This window comes from Mustela erminea, chromosome 20 (assembly GCF_009829155.1).
Source record: "Mustela erminea isolate mMusErm1 chromosome 20, mMusErm1.Pri, whole genome shotgun sequence".
NCBI lineage: Eukaryota > Metazoa > Chordata > Mammalia > Carnivora > Mustelidae > Mustela > Mustela erminea.
In genome coordinates this window covers 21,499,847-21,523,452 of record NC_045633.1, presented here as the reverse complement: position 1 = coordinate 21,523,452, position 23,606 = coordinate 21,499,847, and the positions used below count along the sequence as shown (strand labels likewise).

The following is a 23,606-nucleotide window of genomic DNA, read 5'->3' as shown; positions in this document are numbered from 1 at the left end:
CCCCATGTCAGGCTCCCTTTTTATCAGAGTGTATGCTGCTCCCTCTGTCCTTCCCCCTGCTGGCTCTTTCTCTCTCTCACTCAAATAAGAAAAATCTTAAAAAAAAGAAAAGAAAAGAAAAGGGCACCTGGGTGTCTCAGTGGGTTAAAGCCTCTGCCTTGGGCTCTGGTCATGATCCCAGAGTTCTGGGATCGAGCCCCGCTTCAGGCTCTCTGCTTAGCAGGCAGCCTGCTTCCCTTCCTCTCTCTGCCTGCCTCTCTGACTACTTGTAATCTCTGTCAAATAAATAAATAAAATCTTAAAAAAAAAAAAAAAAAAAGGAAGGCAGATTTTTTTCATCATTTTTCTCCTGTTAGGAGTAGTGGATAGTAAAGTTAATATGACTTTCTTATTGATGCGCACTTTTTTTCTGCTCTCAGTGTTTTCGGAAGAAGATCATTTTACTGATTTTGTTCCCGAGCTGACCAGGTCTTACTTTGTGAAGGTTGTGCTGCTGGGGTGTCCAAGAAAAGAAGAAAACTGTTCCTGCAGCAAAATAATGATGGTAGATCTGAAGGTGGCTGACTGTTTGAACCCTCAGATCAAAGTTCTGTCAGAAAGCAAGGGGCCTGTGATAGAGAGTTCCAGTCACAGTAAGAAATGTACTGCACAAATGGACAATCCCAGTCCTGAAAGCTGTCGCCAGCACTTCCGGAATTTCTGCTATCATGAAGCATCAGGACCCCGTGAAATTGTTGGACAACTTCAGGAATTATGCCGTCAGTGGCTCAGGCCAGAGCTCCACTCAAAAGACCAGATCTTGGAACTGCTTGTGCTGGAACAGTTTGTGACCATTCTACCCAGGGACACCCAGAGCCGGATAAGGAAGGACCATCTACAGAGCATTGAGGAGGCTGTGGCCCTGGTAGAGCACTTGCAGAGGGAATCTGGTCACGCGAGGAATGGGGTGAGAAGGAAGATTCCGGATACGTGCAGTGAAATAGAATGAAGGCTGACATGGTGGGGGCAGTTAATTGAGAAATAAGGTCAACTCGGTCACTGTTCATGTTTTGGAGGACATTTAAGGCAGGACCAAAAACCACAGACTTAGCAGTAGTCCACAGGTCTCACAGACCCTTGGCAGAGAAAGATTCCTTTTGTGCTCCTTAGAGCCAGACTGAATTGAGGGTAGTAGCCTATTTTAGGTTGTACAAGGACAGGGTTTTGAGCTCCAAATGAATAAAAGGCAGTAAGGGGTTGGAGAGGGAAAGGAGGACTTGAAAAAGGGAGAACACTTAAAATGCAGGTTGAGCAGAGACAGTAAAGAGAAGGAAAACCCTAATAATGGGAGAAGAATGCAAAGGGAGAGAAAAGTAGGCAGAATAAAGGGAAACAGCTTTGAAAATCTTGGCAGAGTAGCGGAGAGAAGAAAGATATTGAGGGATAGTGTCGTCTGACTCATAGGTGAGAGCCTCCACGGTGCTCTCAATGGTTGGTCCTTGGCTCTTCTGGTTAGCGGGGAGTTTGTCCTTAGCCAGGTAGCAGAGCCAGCTGGCTTCAGGCCTGCTGGAAGGAAACAATGCAGGCATATGTGTAATGCCAAAATTTTTTGGAGGTAGGTTGGAGCCAGACTTTCTTCCCCTTTCTTCCATTTCATCTGTGTTCTATGAAAACGTTCCCTGGCCATGGTGGATAATATGGTTGAGGAGACAACTGCATTTATTCAATTCTTTAATCTTTTGAGAAATTGAGAAGACAAACACTAAGGAAGGATCTAAGTCAAGGGAGAAATCCCGTCAAAAGTAGCATGAGAACAGGTGGCCTGTGTAGTCTTGCTAGTGATCTTAGTTGGTCTGTATGCAGAGGGGTCGGGCCCGCTGTGTCAGAGGAGTAGGAGTAGCCACGTTTTTTTCCTCCCCTTTTATCCTAATATTTCAACATTTTGTGGGTAGCTCTCTGTGGAAAAGTGGTGGCCTGATAATTCTTTAAGTCTTTTTGTCATTTCCTTCAGTGTGACACACTTGCCACTATCTGGACTGTTCACTTTTTCCTCCTTTTACAATCAACCTCAAAACCAAAAGTAATTTTTGTGGTAACACAGATTGGGATTATTTCCAGGTTGCAGTCCAAGATCTGGGAAAGGAGGCAGTGCTTTTGGGAGGAACAGCAGAATCTCAGCCAGTGGGCATGGCCCAGGATGAAGAATTCTGGAAAACATACCAGGGTCTGCAAGAACAGCTGAGCAGGAGTACTCATACAGGAACTGAGCCTGTATGTGAGATGGGTAAGGCACATCATGATAATTCCCTTCTGTTGGGAGCTGTTAGAGAAATTTTTTCAGCCAGAACATTGTGAGCATTTTCCGGATGCCTGGCCATGTGGATAGGCTGACACAGCCATGTTAGCAATTATGATGTCCCCTAGGTGGCAGTAGAGCACCAACTGTGGGTGAAGCCGGGTGTTGGCCTAGGGTACAGGAACGTTCTGCTTACAAAACCCTGGTAATAACCCCATGAGCTCTGTTCCTTAGAAAGCACTAGCAGAATGTGAACACAATTCTGTACCAGGAGAAAAATAATAAATGATTAAAAACAAAAACCCAACTACATCTCCTCTTGTACACTGTATAACTTGAGTACTTCATCTTTGAATCCATTCAATTTTTGCCTTAGAACAATTTACATCATGAGAAGAAAATAAGTTTGTCTTTCATTTATTCACTCATGAAAACTGGGGAGCCTATTCTTCTGACCAGTAGGTACTTGGCTCTTGTGTATGATGATAAAACCCATTTCAGGGAACCACACACACTTTTAAGGGTGTCCCGAATCTACCAAAAGAACTGGGATCATCTGTATTTTAGAAATGAGCTAAGGATGTTTACAGACAGAAGTGAGAGCGATTTCCTCTGGCTCTTTCCCACTTACAGCTGTGCCTGCTCACCAGATCCTAGCCTTTCCTGGGCGGACAAACACTAAAGACTGGACGGTGGCACCCGAGCTCGTCTTGCCTGAGTCCCAGGTGAGCTGTGCGATCCAGCTGTTGAGGGCTGCCTTTCCCTGCTGCCCAGGACCCACCCTGCCCAGCTCACAGGCATGTTAGCTCCAATGTTCTCCTTGGGAAACTGGGCACCTCCTAGGCTGTTGATGATCCCTTGCTTCTTTCCTTTATTGCCTTTTCACTTTAAAAAAAATGTGCTATTAATTCCTTGAGTGCCCAGGTCGACCATGGGCCAGGCGGTAGGGCTGCTTCTGTAGTGCAAGTACTGAGCTGAAGCCCATTGTCTTCTTTAGAGCTTGTTGACATTTGAAGAAGTGGCCATGTATTTTTCCCAAGAGGAATGGGAGTTACTGGATCCCACTCAGAAGGCCCTCTACAATGATGTAATGCGGGAAAACTATGAGACTGTCATCTCTCTAGGTAAAGACGCTCCCTCTCCCATTGGGTAGAAGTTGAATAATCTGTCATGTTCTCTGCTTACTGGGAATGTACTCCTTTGAGAGGCTGTTTTCCAATAACGGGTTGTTTTTCAACCAAATGGTGTGTGGACAGGGGAAAGGTGTATCCAGATCACCTGGGAGCTTTGTTCAAGTGCACATGCTCATTCTTTACACTGAAAATCTTGATCCCTCCCTCCCCCCCCCGCTCCAGATCTTTACTTTTACTTTTCCCATCTCCATAATGAGCAGAACCACTCGCCCAATATTTCAGGTCAGATAATTTGCAGTCATTCTTTACTCTGATCATGCTCTCCTACGCCACTCCTAATCTTCCCCTTGGCTCTACATTCACTGTATAGCCTGAGTCCAACCATGTCTCATCCTCTTGAATTGTTAGCATGTTGGTCTAATCCAGAAGAGTGTGTCATCAGGCCCACCTCAGTACTTTCTAACTAGCACCTTCTGCCACCACTCTAAGCTGGCCACAGTCTGCTTTCCATGCAGCAGCCAAGGTTTTTGAAAACCCTGATTTGACCATGATGTCATCCTTTCCAAAATCTTACGGTGACTTCTCATTTATTCAGAATAAAATCCAAATTCCTCATCGAGGTACACAGGATCATCCAAGATCTGGCCCCTGTTCATCTGCTACTTGTGCCCTTGTTTAGTGCTCCTTATTCACAGGATATTGCTGTTTCTTGAAATCAAGTTAATTTCTGCTTTACCATTCCCATCCTTGGCACACTGGACAGAATTCTGCAATTTTAAACACTTCTAATTTTGCCCAACTTTGAGGAATACATGAGGGAAAAAACACATTTCCTTTTGCGGCTTTCACTCATGAAACCAAAGACTGTGAACTGTGGAACCTGTTGTAGAGGCTGGTAGATGCTTGATTCCTCTTTAAGATGAGAAGGCCACTTCTTGGTAACATGTAGCAGATTTAAAAGTGTTCATTTCTCCTGAAAGAATCAGGGTTATCTGTACTTTAGAAATAAGCTAAGGATGTTTGTAATCAGTAGCAAGAGAAATTTCCTCTGGCTCTTTTCCACCCACAGCTGTGCCTGCTCACCAGATCCTAGCCTTTCCTGAGCAGATAAACACCAAAGACTGGACAGTGGCACCTCAGCTCGTCTTGCCTGAGTCCCAGGTGAGCTGTGCGATCCAGCTGTTGAGGGCTGCCTTTCCCTGTTGCCCAGGAGCCACCCTGCCCAGCAGGTGCTCACGTGTGCCAATGTTCTCTCTAGGAACTAGGCATCTCCTACTCTGTTGCTGATTCTTCTCCCTCCTTCCTTTCTCTTCTCACGTAAAAAAATTATCTGCTATTAATTCATTCAGTCTGGCCTGCCATGTAGTTTATGGGCCAGAACTTCTGTAGTGCAAGTATTGAGCTGAAGCCCATTGTCTTCTTTAGAGCTTGTTGACATTTGAAGAAGTGGCCATGTATTTTTCCCAGGAGGAATGGGAGTTACTGGATCCCACTCAGAAGGCCCTCTACAATGATGTAATGCGGGAAAACTATGAGACTCTCATCTCTCTAGGTAAAGACCCTCCCTCTCCCATTGGGTAGAAGTTGAGTAATCTGTCATGTTCTCTGCTTACTGGGAATGTACTCCCCTGAGAGGCTGTGTTCCGATAATGGCTTGTTTTTCAACTAGATGGTGTGTGGACAGGGGAAAGGTGTATCCAGGTCCCTTGGTTAGCTTTGTCCAGGTGCTCACTCTGTGTGCTATGTGGATGTCTTGATTTATTTTTTCTCCTTCCCCAAATCCGTTTCTGTGGCTCTCTCTTCTCGGTCAAGAGCATTCACCCAGCAGCTACGAGGAAGGAACATGCAGTCATCCTTTACCGTGATCTCGCCCTCATACCGCGTGCTAATGCGTCACTGTCCTTCAGGCTCCATCAGAGTGTAGCCCGAGCACAGCCATGCCTCATTTCCCGGTGCTGTTAGCGTCCTGGCTTAAGCCAGCAGCGTGTGTAACAGCCTGACCTGGGCACTTTCTGACTGGTGGCCCTGCCTCTTGCTGTCGCACACTCTTTTCCACAGAGCAGCTGGAATCTTTTAAAAACCTGGTCAAATCATGACATTTCCCATTGTAAACCATATGGTGAATTCTCACCACATTCTGAATAAAATCCGCACCTTCCTGAAGTGCTTCAGGTCCTCCGGGATCTGACCCCACTCCCCTCCCTGCCCTCACCTGCTGCCACTTGTGCCCTCGCTCAGTCCCCTTGAGCCTTGCTGGTCTTTCTGTTTCTTGAAATTGCCATGGTCGTTTCTACTATCCCCTTTCCTCTGCCTGGCGCACTTTTCTGCCCCATGGCGAAACTCACTTCTACATTCCTGCCGCAATTCCAGTTTTTCAAAGAGGCCTTCCGTACTACCTCCTCCGAAGAAGCTTCAGAGAAGCAGAATCTCAAAATGCTGGGTTGTCCTGCTTTAGTTTTCCACAGAATATTTACTGTGTGCTGAGAACTTTATTTATTGCTCTTGGGTTGTCTCCTTCTCCCACCAGAAGGTGAACTCCCATGAGATCAGGGTGCTTTGGCTTAATCACCACTATACCATTAGCCCAAAGAGAGTTTCTGGCACGTTATAGCTAGTCAGTACATTGCCAATGGAATGACAGATGAATACCTTCTCAACTTAGCGATGTATATTTAGAAAAGTTTCATTAAGTGATTCTGGTCTGTTTCTTCCACCTGGACAAGAACCAGTGACTTAGGCAGTGTAAGAAATCCTTTCTAGTCCAGTGTGTGGTGCTGAAGAGCTAAGTAAAAAGTTACAATTATTAGGATAGAAATCACTGCTGCATTAGACCTGCGGCTCACTGAACTTTACCTCACTCTGCTAGACTTGGGTTCATCCTAAGGAACTAATAGGAGTAACTGCATTCCCTGCAGATTCTGGGGTTTGGTTCAAGCTTGTTCAAATATGGGGTCATCTTGGTGACAGAAGAGGGCACTGTAGAGGGACTCCCATGCCCTTTATCCTCTCCATGCGTCAAGCTTAGGTTTATTTCTCAGTCTCCACGTTGTGTTTCCATCCACAAATGCATTATAGGATAAAACCTGAAAGCGGACAGGGGAGTCTACCCACTTGACCATTTGGGTAGCACACTGTAAACTCTCCTTTGCCCTTCCTGAAATAGTATGGAGTTGTGGGCAGTTGTTGAGTTGCCAGTCCTTGACATCCTTTTTTCCATTTCACAGCCTTATTTGTGCTCCCCAAACCTAAAGTGATCTCCTACCTAGAGCATGGGGAAGAGCCATGGGTTCAAGGGTCTTTGGAGTTCAAGAACAATCCTGGAGAGCTGCCTTCAGGTAAGTATACCATGGGAAGAGGGCAAATGTGCCTTTGATAGCAACCTTTGCAGGGACTTAATATTTAAAATTCTGCTTATTTGTATTTTGTAAGTCAGTAATCTTTGGATTTTTCTCTCTATTCCTGTAGTTTTGCTTTGTCATACAGTTGGCTGATTGTTATGTTTATTCTCACAGAGTTAAAGGTCAAAACTGACACTGAAAACCATCAGCCTGTGTGTCTTTCTGACTTAGAAATACAAGCGCCAGGAGACATAGTATCGAAAAAGACCCGGGTGAAAGTTCCCCAGAAAACCACAGGCAAAGAAAATCATGGTGATACACAGAAGATTGGGAAATGGCAAAGAGATTTTCCCGTGAAGAAAAGAAAGAAACTTTCAACATGGAAACAAGAGCTGCTAAAACTTATGGATCTCCACAAGAAAGCTCGTGCTGGAGAGAAGCCATTTAAATGCCAGGAATGTGGGAAAAGCTTCAAGGTTAGCTCTGACCTCATTAAGCACCAAAGAATTCACACTGAAGAGAAACCATATAAGTGTCAGCAGTGTGATAAGAGGTTTAGATGGAGTTCAGATCTTAATAAGCACTTAACAACACACCAAGGAATAAAACCGTACAAGTGTTCCTGGTGTGGGAAAAGCTTCAGTCAAAATACAAATTTACATACACACCAAAGAACGCACACTGGAGAGAAGCCCTTTACATGTCACGAGTGTGGGAAAAAATTCAGTCAGAACTCCCACCTTATCAAACATCGGAGAACCCACACAGGCGAGCAGCCATACACTTGTAGCGTATGCAGGAGAAACTTTAGCAGGAGGTCAAGCCTTCTTAGACACCAGAAACTCCACCGCTGAATGGATGTTTGTCCAGTGTCCTCATTCTGAAGAAGTTCGCCAAGTGGAGGTTAACCCCGAGATTTATGAAAAATATATGAAATTATGAAGCATGAATAATTCTTCATCAGTGGAAAATTTGGTGATATAAACGTGTTTCACAGGAATCAAGGTTGACTGCAGGGATCTCTATAAGTAGTTTTATACTACTTACATTTTTACACGTAGCCTTTGGGGAATTCCTTAGCAAGAAAGGTGTTGCAGGAACATTCTCAGTAAGGGAAACATTTTTGTAGTTGAACCTGACGAAATAGCAAATTCAGCTTTAAATGGAGATGCGTACATGACTCAGTCTTCTGTGACCACAGAGGGTAGATACTGTTGGTTTTGCATTGAATTCCCAGCCACTTTTAAACACAGTGGTAGAAACATTTGTAGCATGGTCTTCCAAAAGAAAAAGCAATAACCTGCATATTAATTGGATACCATTGCCTTTAAGGTTGTAAGCTTCCCAATTTCAAGAGTCCTATGACACAAAAATGAGTTCTATTGTCAAATTTTCCCAGAACCAAGTTGGATTTTCTTCCCCTCCCTTGTCATTGGACACTGTTCCCAACGTTGGACATACTTAAGTTTATTCTTGAACATTTTAGGAACTTTAGCTCTTGAATCCTTTTAGCACCATTTTTACTGTGATGAAATACTGTTTACTTCAGCACTAGGGAATTTGCCAGATAAATAATGCACTATCTTGTACCTCATTGGTGGTGTTTGAAAAAGATAAACCTCTTTAATGAGATCATATGGAAACGGGTTGGAATGTTTAGCCATGGAGTACATGTAAAAAAGAACTTTCTGCAATAAAAGAGACTAGTCCTTTTCTTATAATCTCATATGATAAAACATTAAAGATAGCACTTTCTGGAGTCCTACAAGAAAATTAATGGAAGTTCAGGATGAACTTCTCACGTTTTTATTTGCTTTTCCTTTGGCTTTGTTTATTTTTAAGAACAAGGGAAGAGTTATGTTGAGGAACTGGAGCTGTGCTGCAGGCAGGATGTTCACTGGGCGTGCCAGAAGGTTGGGTTCCCAGGAACAAAGTTTGGGAATTGGTGCTGAGTGGTGGACAAGGACGGGTGAATCTGCATTCACCTTGGTTGTCTTACACTGTAAACCGGTGTGAAGCTGTCAGGGTCTCCCTGTGTCTGTTTTGTACACAGCATGTAACAACAGCCTTCGGGGGTGAACGGTAGATGGCGGAACTCCTCTGTGGGCTGTGGATCTTCTTACTGTCTACAGCAGTGACTCCCATGTGCTCCTGTTAGAGCTTTTAGGTCGTGTCAGGAAGGGGGTTAAATGAGCTCCCGAGCACCTCACAATGAGATTAAGGCTCTGATGCAGGGACTTGTTCAAGACCCTGTTGCTCTGGGTCCGCTGGCTGTCAGCTGCGTCAGGGAGGCCCGAAGGCAGGATGAGCAGGATGTGCACGTTCTCCCTGCAGGGCCGGGCTGGATGACCTTGTGCTGTGTCTACTGAGTTTGAAACATTCTTATGGCTTGATTGGTTCCCGAAACACGCATTGGGTTCCCTTTCCCCTGCTCCCCAGTGATGTGCTGGGCAGACTGACCGCAGGGGGGAAGCACTTGTGTTTATGGCTGTTTTCAGCTCCTTTGAGGAGTCGAGCAGGGCTGGTGGTGATTATGCTCCATTGGTTTGGTCCTTGGCTTCAGTACGTTACAGTGTAAGTTGCCTGAGCTGTGGGTCCGGTGCTCTTGGCAGGATTTTGTTTTCTTGCCCAAGATGAACTACGCCAAGTCTTCCTTCCTAGGCACAGGCAGCTCTGAAGCTCTCGTCTGCATAGCTGTTACCCATGGCCTCGTCCTCAGGCTTTGGTTACCCTGTCTCATCCCAGGCCATGTGCGGACATCTTCCTGGTGTTACATTTGTTCCGTCTCAGGGGGGCCTCTTAGGTGCCCAGGCACTGTTTGGTCTAGACTGGGAATGCAGTAGTGGACAAAAGAGCCAAAGACATGCGCTCGCAGGACTTGTATTCTCGTGAAGAGTGTGGAGAAGAGTGGCGATAGTTTGCTGCCTTTTGCTGTTAGGGTCATGAGATGGTTGTGGGTGATGGGTTGTGGGAAGCCCCACTTCTGGGCTGAAGCCTTTCTTTGTTGGTGCAAAACTCGATAGTGTTCTTTCTACAGAAACAGGGGTCGCAAGGTCAGAATAGTCTGGAGTGCTGAGCCCCCCACGTGGAGAGCAGTTGTCCTGGAGAGTCCCCCAGACCTGTGACAGACTTTACAGGACTGAGAAATAAATTTCTGTTAAACTGTGGAGATGTTGGTGTCGTGTATTTCCGCAGCTTAACCTGGCCGTACGTCGAGACGCTGTTCTACTAGAGCTCTGGAAACTTTTCTGGGTCGGTCCATGTGGACTTTGGCCCTCAGAAGGGGTCTGCCTTCCTGTAGATGCTGCACTGAGCTCATGTAACACTGATAGGCACACTGAGGAGCCTACAAGATGAGGTGATAGGAAAGGACTGATTTTTTACCTGAGACAAGCCCCGCTTGGTCAGTTTTTCAGGTGGACAAAGCAACCATCCGCCGCTCTCTGGCTTTGTTCCCCTTCCCTTGCTCTCTGTTCCTTTGTGCTCTGCTGCTTTTGTGCATAAAGATGTGTTTCTGTTGATAGTGGGCTCCAGAGAGGGAAGGGGTTGCCTTTCGTTCCTGTTGTGAGTGTAGTAGACTTAGCAATCGTGTGGTGACTACCTCCTTGCACCTTCTGTGAGTTGGCCTCAGAAAACACAGGACATAGGGCAGAAGCAGATTTGTCCTGATTGATGTAGAGAGGAAGGGAACTGCCCTCTTGGACTAGAGGAAGGTCATGCAGGAAAGCAGGAGCAAGAAATTGCAGCTGAGGAGTGAGAAGCCTCTGTCGGTTTTGTCTCCATAGCCAAGAACCAGTAGTACAACGTTCACCAGTCATGCTTGGGATTTGGGGTGGACATGTGGACACGGGAAGAAGGAGTTTCTGTAGGCTTGTCACAGGGATGAGAGATTACCAAAACAACATAGAATCAAAATCTATTTACCTCGGTTTATTTTCTGTTAAAGATTTTATTATTTCAGAGAGAGATTGCGGGAGCACAAGCATGAGCGGGGGCAGGGACAGAGGGAGAAGCAGACTGCCTGCCGAGCGGGGAGCCGATGTGGGGATGGATGCCAGGACCGTCTCGAGCAGAAGTTAGACGCTTAACCTACGGAGCCACCCAGGCACCCCTGTTGAGGCTTGGTTTAAAGATGAACTGCAACACACAACCTTCAGTTTAGCCTGAAACGTTAGTATTAATGTTCTTGGCAATGCCTTTTATAGCCAAAGGATTCTAGGACAAACCAGGAGTTGCTTCGTTTCAGGTGGTTCAGATAACAGCTTTACAGTGGCTCCACGCTTGGTTCTAAGAACAGAACAGGGACCAGTGTAACCCCCAAATCCTCAACTCCTTCCCTGCACTGTGGCACAGTGTGGGGACTGCTAGACCCAGAGTTCTCCCCACCATTAAGCAGACTCCTCTGGAATCTCAAGCCGATGTTGTGAACGTCCGCTGTCTTAGCTGGAGGGGAAGGACAGGAGGAGAGCTTGGAATCAAACTAAAAGTGCTCGGGCTTACCAGGTTTTAGAACCACAAGAAGAGTGGTCAGTTCCCCTGGAGACCTTGAGAGCCGGAGTGCTAAGCAGCCTTTTCGATCAAGCTGGACAGCTGGGATACCACGGAAGGTTTGAAGTCTGTAAAGGGTTTTCTAAACATTCATTCGAGTCACTCCACAGACACATGTTTCCTGATCACCGTCTGCATTTCCCTGCCAGTTGCACTCTCGTGTAATGGGTCAAGGCTGTGTGTGTACTTTCCTGTCCGGACTTTACCTTTGGTGCTTAGCGAGGATTCTTTGCTGAAGGACTGACGTTGCTTCTCTCGGGTCTCACCTGAATGGAGACTCTGGAGTGCTTTCAAGTAGGAAAGTTGAGCCTTTGTTCACACTTTGTTTTTCCAGGGTTGTTTACAAAACATTTGGACAAAAGCGTATTGTTGTTCCTAAATCTCCTCCACACTTGTCACCTTTATCGGTTGTTTCTTATGTGGGTTCAATGGGGAGCAAGGCTGGGGTACTCTTGAGTCGTCTGCCATGTGGCTATGTGCAGCTTTTCCTTTGTGTGGGACTCCCCCAGGGGGCAGTGGTCCTGGGCTATTGTGAAGTGCTTTCTGCAGCCCCGGGTCCATGAGGCTTTTCTCCTGTGCCCCACCCAACACACCCACATCTGAGAATGCCTGCACTTCACTTTAAAACAGTCACCCCATCTCTCATGAGAGGAATCAGCGCGCTGAGGTTCAGAGTTAGGCAGACTGTCAGAGTTGGATCTCACTTTGACCGCAGCAGGACGATGACTGTGGGGTTGCACTGATCTTGGCCCTAACACAAAACGTGAAGCTTCATGGGGTGCCTGGGAGGCTCAGTCGGTTATGTGTCTGACTCTTGATTTCAGCTCAGGTCAAGATCCCGGGGTTGTGAGATAGATCCCGGGTTGGGCTCCACATTGGGCTCTCTCTCAGCCCCTCCTCCCTTCCTGGGGCGGGGGGCAGCAAAACAACAGTAAGTTTTATAGTATTTGGATACTCTGCACCTTAAGAGAAAACTTAGTAAGAACGCTTACTTTCGAATTTTTTAAACCAATGGATAGATTTTCAAAACCATAATTTTCACACTAGGAATTTGTCCATCTTGTGTATAAAGAACTGAACAGTGTCAAACATTTGAAGAAAAAAGTGAAGGATCTTTAATATTCATAAATAGGAAAAATATGCTTCAGTTTAGAAAGATTTTTTTTAATTAAAAATATTTTAAATGTTAGTAGTTTAAGGAATAATGGCTTATGGGGATGAGTTCAGGAAAAATGCTTAAACACTTCCTTCATCCTCTAATTGTGGTGAGCGACCATTAGCCAGCATCATAACTACTTACCCTCCTTAAAGGAAAAGTTGTATTTCCATTCTAATCCTTTTTAGTTAAATGGCACTTTTACAGTACTCATTTTTACAAGCTCCAGTGTTCCTGTTCTAAGATTCAGGGATAAGATTCATCTTAACTTGATCAAAATACCTTAATCTTTCTGACTGGAGGTATTTTCATTTTACTTCTTCTCTGACTTCATCCTTCTAAACAAAGAAATAGTAACTTGGAACTTTGAAGCAAGATAGCCACAAACGGAGCTCTCAAGAACCTCACTGTTGGGGCGACTGGGTGGCTCGGTGGGTTAAGGCCTCTGCCTTCGGTTCAGATCATGATCCCAGGATCCTGGGATCGAGCCCCACATTGGGCTCTCTGCTCAGCAGGGAACCTGCTTTCCTTCCTCTCTCTGCCTGCCTCTCTGCCTACTTGTGATCTCTTTCAAATAAATAAATAAAATCTTAAAAAACAAAAAAAGAATCTCACTGTCAACTATCTTCCAGAAAAAATTAAAAACACATCTAGTCATCTCTACCAAGATCAAAAATTTAGGATTACAGGTTTTTCTTTCCTTTTCTTTTCTTTTCTTTCTTTCTCCTTCTCCTTCTCCTTCTTCTTTTTTAATTTTCATCTTTCCATATTGCTCAGGCTATAAAGAATACTGAGAACAGAAAGTCACAGTTGGGGAGTGCTTGCAGGTCAGGACCAGTTTTCATGATCCGAGGCAGCCAACCCAACTCCTGATGCTGTAGCTAATCCACGAGTGACTGATTGTGAACTGTGAAATTAAGGGGAGGAATCGGCAGAAAACCGAGCAATTGTGGGCAGTTACAACCTCCGGGATTTTCTTTAAGAAGCAAGTCTTGGCTGCTTTTCTCTGTTATGAACATTCAGGAGGGAGGAGGCTGACTACTGTGGTATGTGAAAGGATCACAGGGATCGTCCTCAACGGCAGACGGCACGTGTGTTCATATTCCATTCCCAGTAGTGAGTCCCTCGTCAGTGACACAAAATAAAAACTGGGAAAGAAGCAATTAAATAGGCAAGCCCTTTGAAGTTCTATTTCCAGAGTTCCAGAAGAAAAAGTAGGTTTGGCGTCTTGCTCAGTTGGAAATTCGAAAAATGAGAAAGAAAAACTAGAGCAATCTTTCAGGAACCTAAGTAAATGGAAGATGGCCAGCATGTGGCTATGCTAGTCTGGTAAGTGGATTTAAATGAATTGAAGGGCATGTCACATAGAGTCTATGTGAACCATAGAGTCTATCTAGAGCCATGCCGTGCCTCATAATGGAGTGGAGTCTCTATGAAAACCTGAGTCAAAAGGACCAAATTTTGAACCTGCCAATGCAGGGAGTCAATAATTTTCCTGTCTTCACAGCCCTGAGGTTCAATTCCATTGCCCTGATTAGGAGATGTTGCAATAAAGGAGTTGGTGAGAAATAGGAAATGGAGAGTGAGTCTGGCTTGGCGAGTTTATTCTCTAGCATGTGGGTCCAATTACAAACTGACTTGCAAGCTCCATTAATCATTTGGTGAAGAGGTCGTTTACCTGACTACATCACCGTAGCTAACTTTACTGGTCCTTCCCATGTGTTAGGCAGTGATCTAACCTCTTTGTCAGAATCACCCCATCTACTCAACAACAGCCTATACTGTTCCCATTTTAAGATGGGCACGTTGGCGCACAGGAGGAAACTTGCTTGAGAGTACATAGCGGAGGCCTCGGAGTCAAACCCACATACTCTTGACTGTGAAGGTTGTGCTTGTTTCAAAAAATATTTGTCTTTTTTGAAATAATGAAGAAGGTACAGAAAAGTTGAAAGCATAATACAAAGAACTTTTCCCTTCTGATTGAGAGTACATCGACGACTTGACACTGTCCTCCAAATATCTCAGTATCTCCCCCAAACAGGAGCATTCTTCTATGGGACCACAATATAGTCATCAAAATTACTAAATGAACATTAACTCATGATATCCAATCCTCAAACTGCATTTAGCTTTTGCCGTTTGTTCCAGTAAGGTCTTTCATAGCAAGAAGATTTTGCTAAGATATATACATGCATTTAGTCATCTCTTGTTTTTTAATACTTTCTTTTTAAATAATCTGGACACCCAGTGTGGGACTCGAACTAACAACCCCAAGATCACAAATCGCATGCTCTTCTGACTGAACCAACCAGGTTCCTGTCACATCTTTGTCAGTCTCAAATGGTTCCTCAGTCTTGTTGGCATTCATAGTGCTGACATTTAAGATCAGTAGCCAGTTATTTTATTGAACATCCCTCAATCTGGGCTGTATTCTTCCTCTTAACTAGATTCAAGTTTTGCATGTCTGGCAGGAACACCACAGCAGTGATGTTACCTTCTGCTCATTGTATCCCATCGGGTGTTGCTGTGGACTAAATTGCGTCATCTACCCGCCTCAAATTCTTTGAACCCCCAGTCCCCCATGTGATTATATTTGAAGATACGGTCTTTAAGAGTTAATTAGGGTTAGGCAGGCACCGAATCCAATAAAATTGGTGACCTTCTAAAAAGGGGAAGAAAAAGTTTTCTCCACACCCATTCAGAGAATATTCCGTGTGTGAACAAAGTGTTCATCTGTGAGGAAAGAGCTCTCACCATAAAATGTATCTTCCCACAATATTTATCCTTGATTTTCCAGCCTACAGAAACATGGGGACATAAATGCCTGTTGAAGTCACCCACTCTGTGGTATTTTGTTATGGCAGCCTGAGCAAAGACAGGTGATCTATATTTCAGTTTGTCCCTTTGCTAATGGTATTACTTGGATCACTCAGTGTGGCATCTGCTAGGCTTTTCCTGTATTTTTTCCATTTTAACTTTGTTTTCTAATTAATAACTGTTTAATGGAGAAGTAATTTGAAACTAGGTAAATACCCTCTTACTAATGAAAGTCAATTTATTCATTTGTTTCTGTATTACAGAATCAAGGTTTCCTATTTTATCCAGTGGTTTATAATCTGTTATTACTAAATTGTCTGCTATTTGATCATTGGGAGCCTATTCAAACTTTCGTTTTTTTTCTGACTTTTCCCTAATTCTTTGAGTAATTTGTGCTTTCTGGCACCACAGGAAATGCCCATCTTGTATTTATCCCTTCCCCAGCCCAGCCATTTCTCAAATGGTATTTAGAAGCCCATTTCTGGACACCCAGCATCCGCATTACTATTGGTAAGGTAATATACATCTCAGAGTATAATATTAATTTCTTTTGCTTTTCTGGTGGGAAAAGTGGGGGACTGAGACAAGGATAGTGAAGACATTACATTTTAAAAAGGAGGCTTTCCCAAAAGCCTCGTGGCTCAGTCACTAAGTATCTGCCTTCAGCTCGGGTTATGATCCTGGCGTCCCGGGATCGAGACCCACATTGGGCTCCCTGCTCAGAGGGAAGCCTGCTTTTCCCTTTCCCACTCCCCCTGCTTATATTCCCTTTCTCACTGTCTCTCTCTCTGTCAAATAAATAAAATCATAAAAAAATAAAAAAGGATTTTAATACAGGAGAAGATGCTCTGATGCCATAAACATAATGTCCGGCAAAACTAAAGAGACAGTGGGGGTACCCCTGTAAAACCCATATCCAATAGTGAGAAGGGAGTACTCCTGATTTTGATTTTAGTTTTCTCTGCTATAGTCTCATTATTCTTAGGCACCAATGAAGCCTGTTTGAAAAACAAAACAAGAGTACTGTGCCCAAGCTTTGCATGTAGCAAGAAGCAGACAAGGAAGAGTGGCAGTAGCATGGAGAAACAGAACGGGCCCATTGGGAAAGGTGGAAAGACTCAGAGCTACACAGAGAATAAAATAACAACCAGGAAGGTGAAAGCATTCCTAGAGGATCTGAGAAATATTTGAGGTCTAAATTTCCTTTTTTTTTTTTTTTTAGATTTTATTTATTTATTTGACAGACAGAACAAAAGTAGGCAGAGATGCAGGCAGAGAGAAAAGGGGAAGCAGGCTCCCCAGTGAGCAGAGAGCCCAATGCGGGGCTCGATCCCAGAACCCTGAGACCATGACCTGAGCCGAAGGCAGAGGCCTAACCCACTGAGCCACCCAGGTGCCCTGAGGTCTAAATTTCTAATTGGAAGAAACACTTTGTTAATCATGTATCAAAATATGCCAGATTTCATTAGGAATCAGAGATTCAAATTAAAGATACAATGAAATATTATTTTATTCCTTCTAAGTAGTAGTAATTTAAAAGACTGACAATACCAAGAGATGACAATGATATCAAGCACAAGGAAATTTTATTTATTTTTAAGATTTTATTTATTTATTAGAGAGAGAGCACAGGGACAGAGGGAGAGGAAGAAGCAGGCTCCCCAACAATGAGCCTGATGCAGGGCTGGATTCCAGGACTGTGGGATCATGACCTGAGGCAAAGACTGATGCTTAACCAACTGAGCCCCCTGGTGCCCCAAAACACCACAAAGTTTTATATAGAGCCAGTAGTATTTGGCATTATTTAACAAAGCTGAAGATGTGCATACCAATAACCTATTTCTCCATGGTATACCCTAGAGAAAGTCTTTTTTTTTTTTTTTTTAGATTTTATTTATTTATTTATTTGACAGAGATCACGAGTAGGCATAGAAGCAGGCAGAGAGAGAGGAGGAAGCAGGCTCCCCCGTGAGCAGAGAGCCAGATGCGGGGCTCGATCTCCAGGACCCTGGGATCATGACCTGAGTGGAAGGCAGAGGCTTCTGAGCCACCCAGGCACCCCATCTTTTTTTTTTTTTTAAGATTTTATTTATTCGACACAGAGTGTGAGAGAGCACAAGCAGAGGGAGCAGCAGGAGAGGGAGAAGCAGTCTTCCCACTGAGCAGGGAGTCTGATGCAGGGCTCAATCCTGCCGCTGGGACTATGACCCGAGCCGAAGCCAGGTGCTTAACCATCTGAGCCACCCAGGCGCCCAAACGTCTTTTAAAAATACATCTATTCCCATATACAGTAATGTTCGCAACAGCATTTTTTTAAAAGATTTTTTATTTATTTGACAGAGAGAGAGCACAAGTAGGCAGAGAGGCAGGCAGAGAGAGAAAGAGAGAGAGGAAAGCAGGCTCTCTGCTCAGCAGAGAGCCCGATGCGGGACTCGATCCCAGGACCCTGAGATCATGACCTGAGCTGAAGGCAGCGGCTTAACCCACTGAGCCACCCAGGCGCCCAGCAAAAGCATTTTTTATAATAGAAGACTGAAATAGCCCAAATGTTCACCATCGGAAGAGCAGATGAAGGAATACGGTGGTCGTACGGTGGAATAAATACAGCAATAAAAATAATGTAGAGCTACATGCATCAACTTGGATGTGTATCACAAATGAGATGTGTCATGAAAAGTTGCAGAAAAATGTGAAACAAAAACATCCTACAGGGTGCCTGGGTGGTTCAGTCAATTAGTGGCTGCCTTCGGTTCAGGTCATGATCCCAGGGTGCTGTGATCAAGTCCCACGTCGGGATCCCTCCCCAGGGGGGAGTCTGCTTCTCCCTCTCTCTCTGCTGCTCCCCCTGCTTGTACTTTCTCCCTCTCTCTCTGTGTCAAATAAATAAATGAAATCTTTTTAAAAATTAAAAAAAAATTCTACAACCATGGAAGAAGAAGGCTCATCTCATTATTTGGATAATAAAAAATACAGTAATCCCAGAAGCCAGAAAACTTGGAGATGTACACAAATATGCCATAAGATTATAGTTGACCTTTATTTTTCCTTTTTTTTTTAAGATTTTATTTATTTATTTATTTGACAGAGAGAAATCACAAGTAGATGGAGAGGCAGGCAGAGAGAGAGAGAGGGAAGCAGGCTCCCTGCTGAGCAGAGAGCCCGATGCGGGACTCGATCCCAGGACCCCGAGATCATGACCTGAGCTGAAGGCAGCGGCTTAACCCACTGAGCCACCCAGGCGCCCCTATTTTTCCTTTTTTGTGTGTTTGTTTGTTTGTTCTGGCCCTCATTGCACTGAGAGCATTCTCTTAGCACTGATAGCCTTGGCCACACATTTGTCATCTGTTGGCCTTCCACCATGCTGTGGTCAAGCAGTGATAAGACTGCTTGAAGTTGGCAACTCTTGCCTTGCAGAACGTTTTCGACAATTCTCTAGTTCAGATGCCTGCCACATTACAGCTGTCCCTCTGTGAAAGGCAGAGGGACAGTTGACCACTTTCTTTTTTTTTTTTTTTTTAAAGATTTTATTTATTTTATTTGACAGACAGAGATCACAAGTAGGCAGAGAGGCAGGCAGAGAGAGAGAGAGGAGGAAGCAGGCTCCCCGCCGAGCAGAGAGCCCGATGCGGGACTCTATCCCAGGACCCTGAGATCATGACCTGAGCCAAAGGCAGCGGCTTAACCCACTGAGCCACTCAGGCGCCCCATGTTGACCACTTTCTTTATGAGGTACCTGCCTGGATAAAGTTACATATGACCATAAACTTTTCAAAAGTTAAGTGTCTTTGTGACTACAATCATCGTCCTACAATCATACATCAAGGATTGGTCCTTGTTAACTATATCTACATTACAGATGTTGGCCAAGGATCTACTAAGCCATGGATAGAGAGAAGCAAAGGCTTAGGAATCCACAGGTCCCACCTGGTGGTGCAGGAATTCTCACAGGGATAGTTACCGATGACTAAATCTCACCTAGAACAGCTACTTTCTTGGTCAGACCAATTTCTTATTCTTAACATAGTTAACACCCATACTCCACTCTCATCTACATCCTGAAGAACAGGGACCTTAAGGGTGCACTAAAGATTTTAGGAGGCTGAGAAGACATGCAACTAGGGTTACGGAGAAGCACTACTCTGCCATTGTTTGTTTTGTTTTGTTTTTTCCCATATCAGACTCATCTCTCTTTCTTGTCAGTGTACTGGTCTAGTTACACTGGCCTGTGAATAGAGAGGTATCAGGAAACCTTAAAAAGGTCATGACACTAGGAGCCTAGAGCCTTGGGCATTTTAATATATTGTGCAAAGGAGATATGGTAACCAACAGGTCGGATCTCCCCAGCACTCCCATTCATCATATGTAAAATGAATAGAATAGCCAGCAGTAACATTATAAGGATTAAAGAAATAATGCATGTGGGAGTGTTCAGTGAAAACTGTACAGGTGATTTTTAATCAAAGTGGAATGTTTTTCTAGGGAGGTTTATTAGTCTATTTATTAGTCATACTCCACCTCTCTCCATTTATATGTTGATGGAGGGCTACCCCTTCATTGTGTAACTGGTGTCTTCATAAATGATGAATCGATAAAGGGGTCAGAAAACACAGATCACAATTCTTACCCTCACACTCAACATCGCAATCCACCAGCTCCCTCTTCAAAACAAATCCAGAATACTCCAATCTAGAATAATACAAAAACATGTGAAAATTAGTAAAGTATTTTGCTGTACATCAAAGAAGAAACGATAGAGAGTTGAATATATTCTGTTATGTGACTAAACGCAGCATCTTTTAAAAAAAGATGAAGTTGGGGCGCTTGGGTGGCTCAGTGATTTAAAGCCTCTGCCTTCGACTCAGGTCACGGTCCCAGATTCTGGAATGGAGCCCGGCCTCGGACTCTACTCAGCAGGGAGCCTGCTTCCCCCTCTCTCTGCCTGCCTCTCTGCCTACTTGTGATCTGACAAATAAATAAATAAATTCTTTTTTTAAAAAAAGATTCTTTTTTTAAAAAGATTAAGTCATTATAGTGAGACAGAATAAATCAAGATAAATAGGCAAAATTGCATTTGGGAAAGTACAAAAAGACACAAGTTATTTCCTCTGGAAAGATTGCAGCTTGGGAAATAGGAAGGGAGAGAATTCCTTTTAACATGAGAATGATTTGTGGTACTCATGGAATTTTGAAAAATAAAACAGGGAAGAAAACACTGGGTTGGAAGAGAGTTCTATCACTACACCTATCATGACAGTCACTTAAAAATGTGGGCGCCTGGGTGGCTCAGTGGGTTAAGCCGCTGCCTTCGGCTCAGGTCATGATCTCAGGTCCTGGGATCGAGTCCCACATCGGGCTCTCTGCTCTGCAGGGAGCCTGCTTCCTCCTCTCTCTCTGCCTGCCTCTCTGCCTACTTGTGATCTCTCTGTCAAATAAATAAATAAAATCTTTAAAAAAAAAAAAAAAAGTCTTTGGTTTTCTCTTCAGGAGGATGGAAAAGGTAATACTACTGACTTCATAGGATTGTTGTCAGGATAACGTTATTATGGACTTATTTACAGTTGTGCCTAGCACACCAACAGCGTGACTGTCTTTGATGACTTGTCATACCTGGAAAACCCTCTGAGCAACACCGGTGTTGGAAAGAAAACCCATCCAAGTCAGGAAGCGGAAGCGCCTGGCCAACAGAAGAGCAGTAACCAATAGGAGAGAGTTAAAAACGTCTAAAGCCCGGCTCTCCACACCCTCCGTTTGCTTAAATACCCCGATTGGCTCCAGGGCACGACACCAAGAAGATCCTGTCGATTCATTGGTGAGGAGGGCTGTCGATTAGCGGAAGGCGGAAACCAGAGAAACCGAAAGGTCCTTTAGGAAGCGCCTGCGTACTCCGCCCCGCCCGTTGGTGGCGGGGGCGGGGGGGGGGGGCTGAGCCGTTGCGCAAGCGTCAGGCCGTCCGAAGGTCCCGGCATTCCCCGCGGCAGCTTTCAGTCTAGCGCATTGGAAAAGATGGAGTGGCTGGTGGGTGACACTTGTGAAGCTGACTTTTCCCGTCTGGAAGGCCCCGAGCTCTGCGGCCTCTCCCTGTATCCTGCAGCTGTGGTCTTCCCTCCCGGGACGCGAAGACCTGAGTGGCAGTGTGCCGGGACCTCGCCCCTCTTGGGGGGTGTGGGGAAGGAAGTGGCCGGCGCGCCACCCGTCTCCCTTCGGGGCACCCGTCCGCGCATTTCCCGGTGGAGAGACCTTTGAAAGGTTCCGAGCCTCCTGCCCTTGCGATGTACGGCGTTGAAGCACGCGTTCACTGAGGCCTTTTCCTTCGGAAGAGCACTCAGACCCTCCCCTTGCCCTCAGAGAACTCCTAAGCCGGTGAAGACAACCCACCAGAAACGTCCTGGTATTGGTTGGAGTTAGATAAGGCGCTTTGAGAGCGTGTTTTACTTCAGTGGCAACAGGGAATCTCCAGGGCTTTGGAAGAGACTTGTTGTACAACTGGATTAGATATACAGAATGTCCAGATCTACTCTGAAGGAAGACCAGATGGAGAGATGAAGGCTTTTATACAGCCTGGTCTAATCACTTGTCCCAAGACAGGGGTTCCTAGCCAGGGATGATTTTGCTCCCAAAAGGCATTTGGTAACAATGGAGCCAATTTTGTGGTCACACCTCAAAGATGCTCCTGACATCAAGTGCATGGAGGACAGGGATGCAGCTACTCGTCTCCTATAATGCATGGACAACCGCCACCCCTCACCTCCCCTACCCCCCCCCCCGCCCCCACTCCACCACCACCACAATCCATCCTTCCACAATAAATACCTGTGTGGCCCAAGATATCAGTAGTGCTCATGTTCAGCAATCCTATTTAGAATATAAGTAGTGGAAATGGAGCGAAGACAGATGTCAGAGACATCTGTAACAGACCAGTTTCGTCTCCTCTTCTTCATAATGCCTAAGTACCTAACAGGCAATCAAACAGGTCTGATGACCGCAGTCTTCCTTGTATTTTCTCACCCATTCACTCATTTGCCAAACAGTTAAACGCACTGAACAGAAATGGAAGTGCTATGATTCAGTCATGACCAAACTGATTCCTGCTAACCAAGAGCCTTACATTCTTGGAGGGGAATGACACTGAATCTATAAATACATGTCAGGTGGGGAGATACCCCATGAAGAAATTCCTAGAAGATGGAGTTTCTCTTGAGACCACACATCATTAACTCAGCACCTTCTAATTGCCAAGGACAGAGCTAGAGGCTTTACAAATAGCATTTCTAATCTTTTTCTCATTCCTAAAATATAGGCATTATTATCTTCAGACATAAAAAAAAAAAAAGACTGAGAGAAGTTGCATAATTTTCCCCAAATCAGTTAGTGTGGAGTGAAGCAAGGAGCGGAGACCAGAACCACCTGTGGTCAAAGGCAGGGCTATTTCCATTAGGTGTCACTCTGTCATATGCCCCCTGAAAAAATTTGTGCGTTTTTCCCTACACTTAGGAAAATGAAGTAGGTGTGAAGTCTCACCTTCGCCACTTTCTCTTTCCAGAGTGCGGTGCTTATTGGAGAGGCCTCCCTGGAGGTGATTCTTCAGAGTTGTGGGAACTGTTCAGCATCCACTGGGGGTGAATTCCTCTTCGTTGATCACATTCTTTCAGATGGCAGATGGCAGATCTGACTCTTGAAGCGTTTGGCAAGTGGGAGATGTCCGCCAGCTCTTCAGCCTGCAGTCTCCAGCAAGTGCTTGGCCTCATGAGGCCTTCAGCCAGCTCTGGGACACCTGCTGTGAATGGCAGCAGCCCAAAATGGATCAAAGAAGATTATGGAGCTGAAGCAATGCCTGACCATTCTGCATAGTGAGATGCAAGCCTGTGGGACGATGTCAGTCAGAAAGCCCTGAGAAGGCATTGACCTTGGTGCAGGATTTCAAGTGAGTATCTGGGAGATCAAGGTGTGGTGAGAAGGTGAGACCACATTGTGGAGGGCCTGGGTGAGGGCACAGACTGCTGGAAGAGGGTGGAGAAACGATTTTGCTGCTGGTGCTCCTTTCCCGCGAAGTTAGGCTGACTCCCCCCATGCAGGATGGTGGGTGGAGAGTCACGGAATTTTTAGTAGGTCCCTGTTCCCAAGGATGAAGGAAAGGCAACAGTCATCCCCTGTAAATGGAACCTCAGTGTTCTGTTCTGCATGTGTGTTCACCTGAGCAAGCTCTGAGGTGAGAATCTTCTGCCTCTAAACATGCCCATTCTGTGGGGCAGAAATTGCAATACCCAGCAAGCTCTGAGGAATTTGACTGTGTCCTCAGTGTCTGGGTCACACCCCTCCTTCAAACAGACTAATATAACTGA

At 45.0% G+C, this 23,606-nt stretch overlaps 1 protein-coding gene and 1 long non-coding RNA gene across 11 annotated transcripts in view; one reads left to right on the top strand and one right to left on the bottom strand.

Annotated features, from left to right (window-relative positions):
- The window catches only part of ZNF75A (zinc finger protein 75a), a 28,278-nt gene that overhangs the window by 1,562 nt on the left and 3,110 nt on the right, over positions 1 to 23,606 (top strand). For 2 of the 10 annotated variants that reach the window (XM_032327933.1, XM_032327932.1), the window contains exons 2-9: positions 420 to 946; positions 2,098 to 2,263; positions 2,909 to 3,000; positions 3,273 to 3,399; positions 4,478 to 4,569; positions 4,834 to 4,960; positions 6,633 to 6,743; positions 22,808 to 23,188. In XM_032327933.1, coding sequence (XP_032183824.1) covers positions 539 to 946; positions 2,098 to 2,263; positions 2,909 to 3,000; positions 3,273 to 3,399; positions 4,478 to 4,569; positions 4,834 to 4,960; positions 6,633 to 6,743; positions 22,808 to 22,887 — 1,203 coding nt within the window. In that variant the 5' untranslated portion in view covers positions 420 to 538 and the 3' untranslated portion in view covers positions 22,888 to 23,188. Of the gene's footprint in view, positions 1 to 419; positions 947 to 2,097; positions 2,264 to 2,908; positions 3,001 to 3,272; positions 3,400 to 4,477; positions 4,570 to 4,833; positions 4,961 to 5,220; positions 5,393 to 6,632; positions 6,744 to 6,920; positions 7,687 to 22,807; positions 23,189 to 23,606 lie in introns of those variants that run through there. The other 8 variants (XM_032327929.1, XM_032327926.1, XM_032327928.1 and 5 more) reach the window with 7 other exon arrangements.
- Positions 9,130 to 22,864, bottom strand: LOC116581019. The gene is made up of 4 exons (XR_004281855.1): positions 22,786 to 22,864; positions 20,875 to 20,941; positions 19,892 to 19,953; positions 9,130 to 12,195 (listed from the first exon to the last, which is right to left on the bottom strand). It is a non-coding gene; the product is annotated as an uncharacterized LOC116581019 (long non-coding RNA).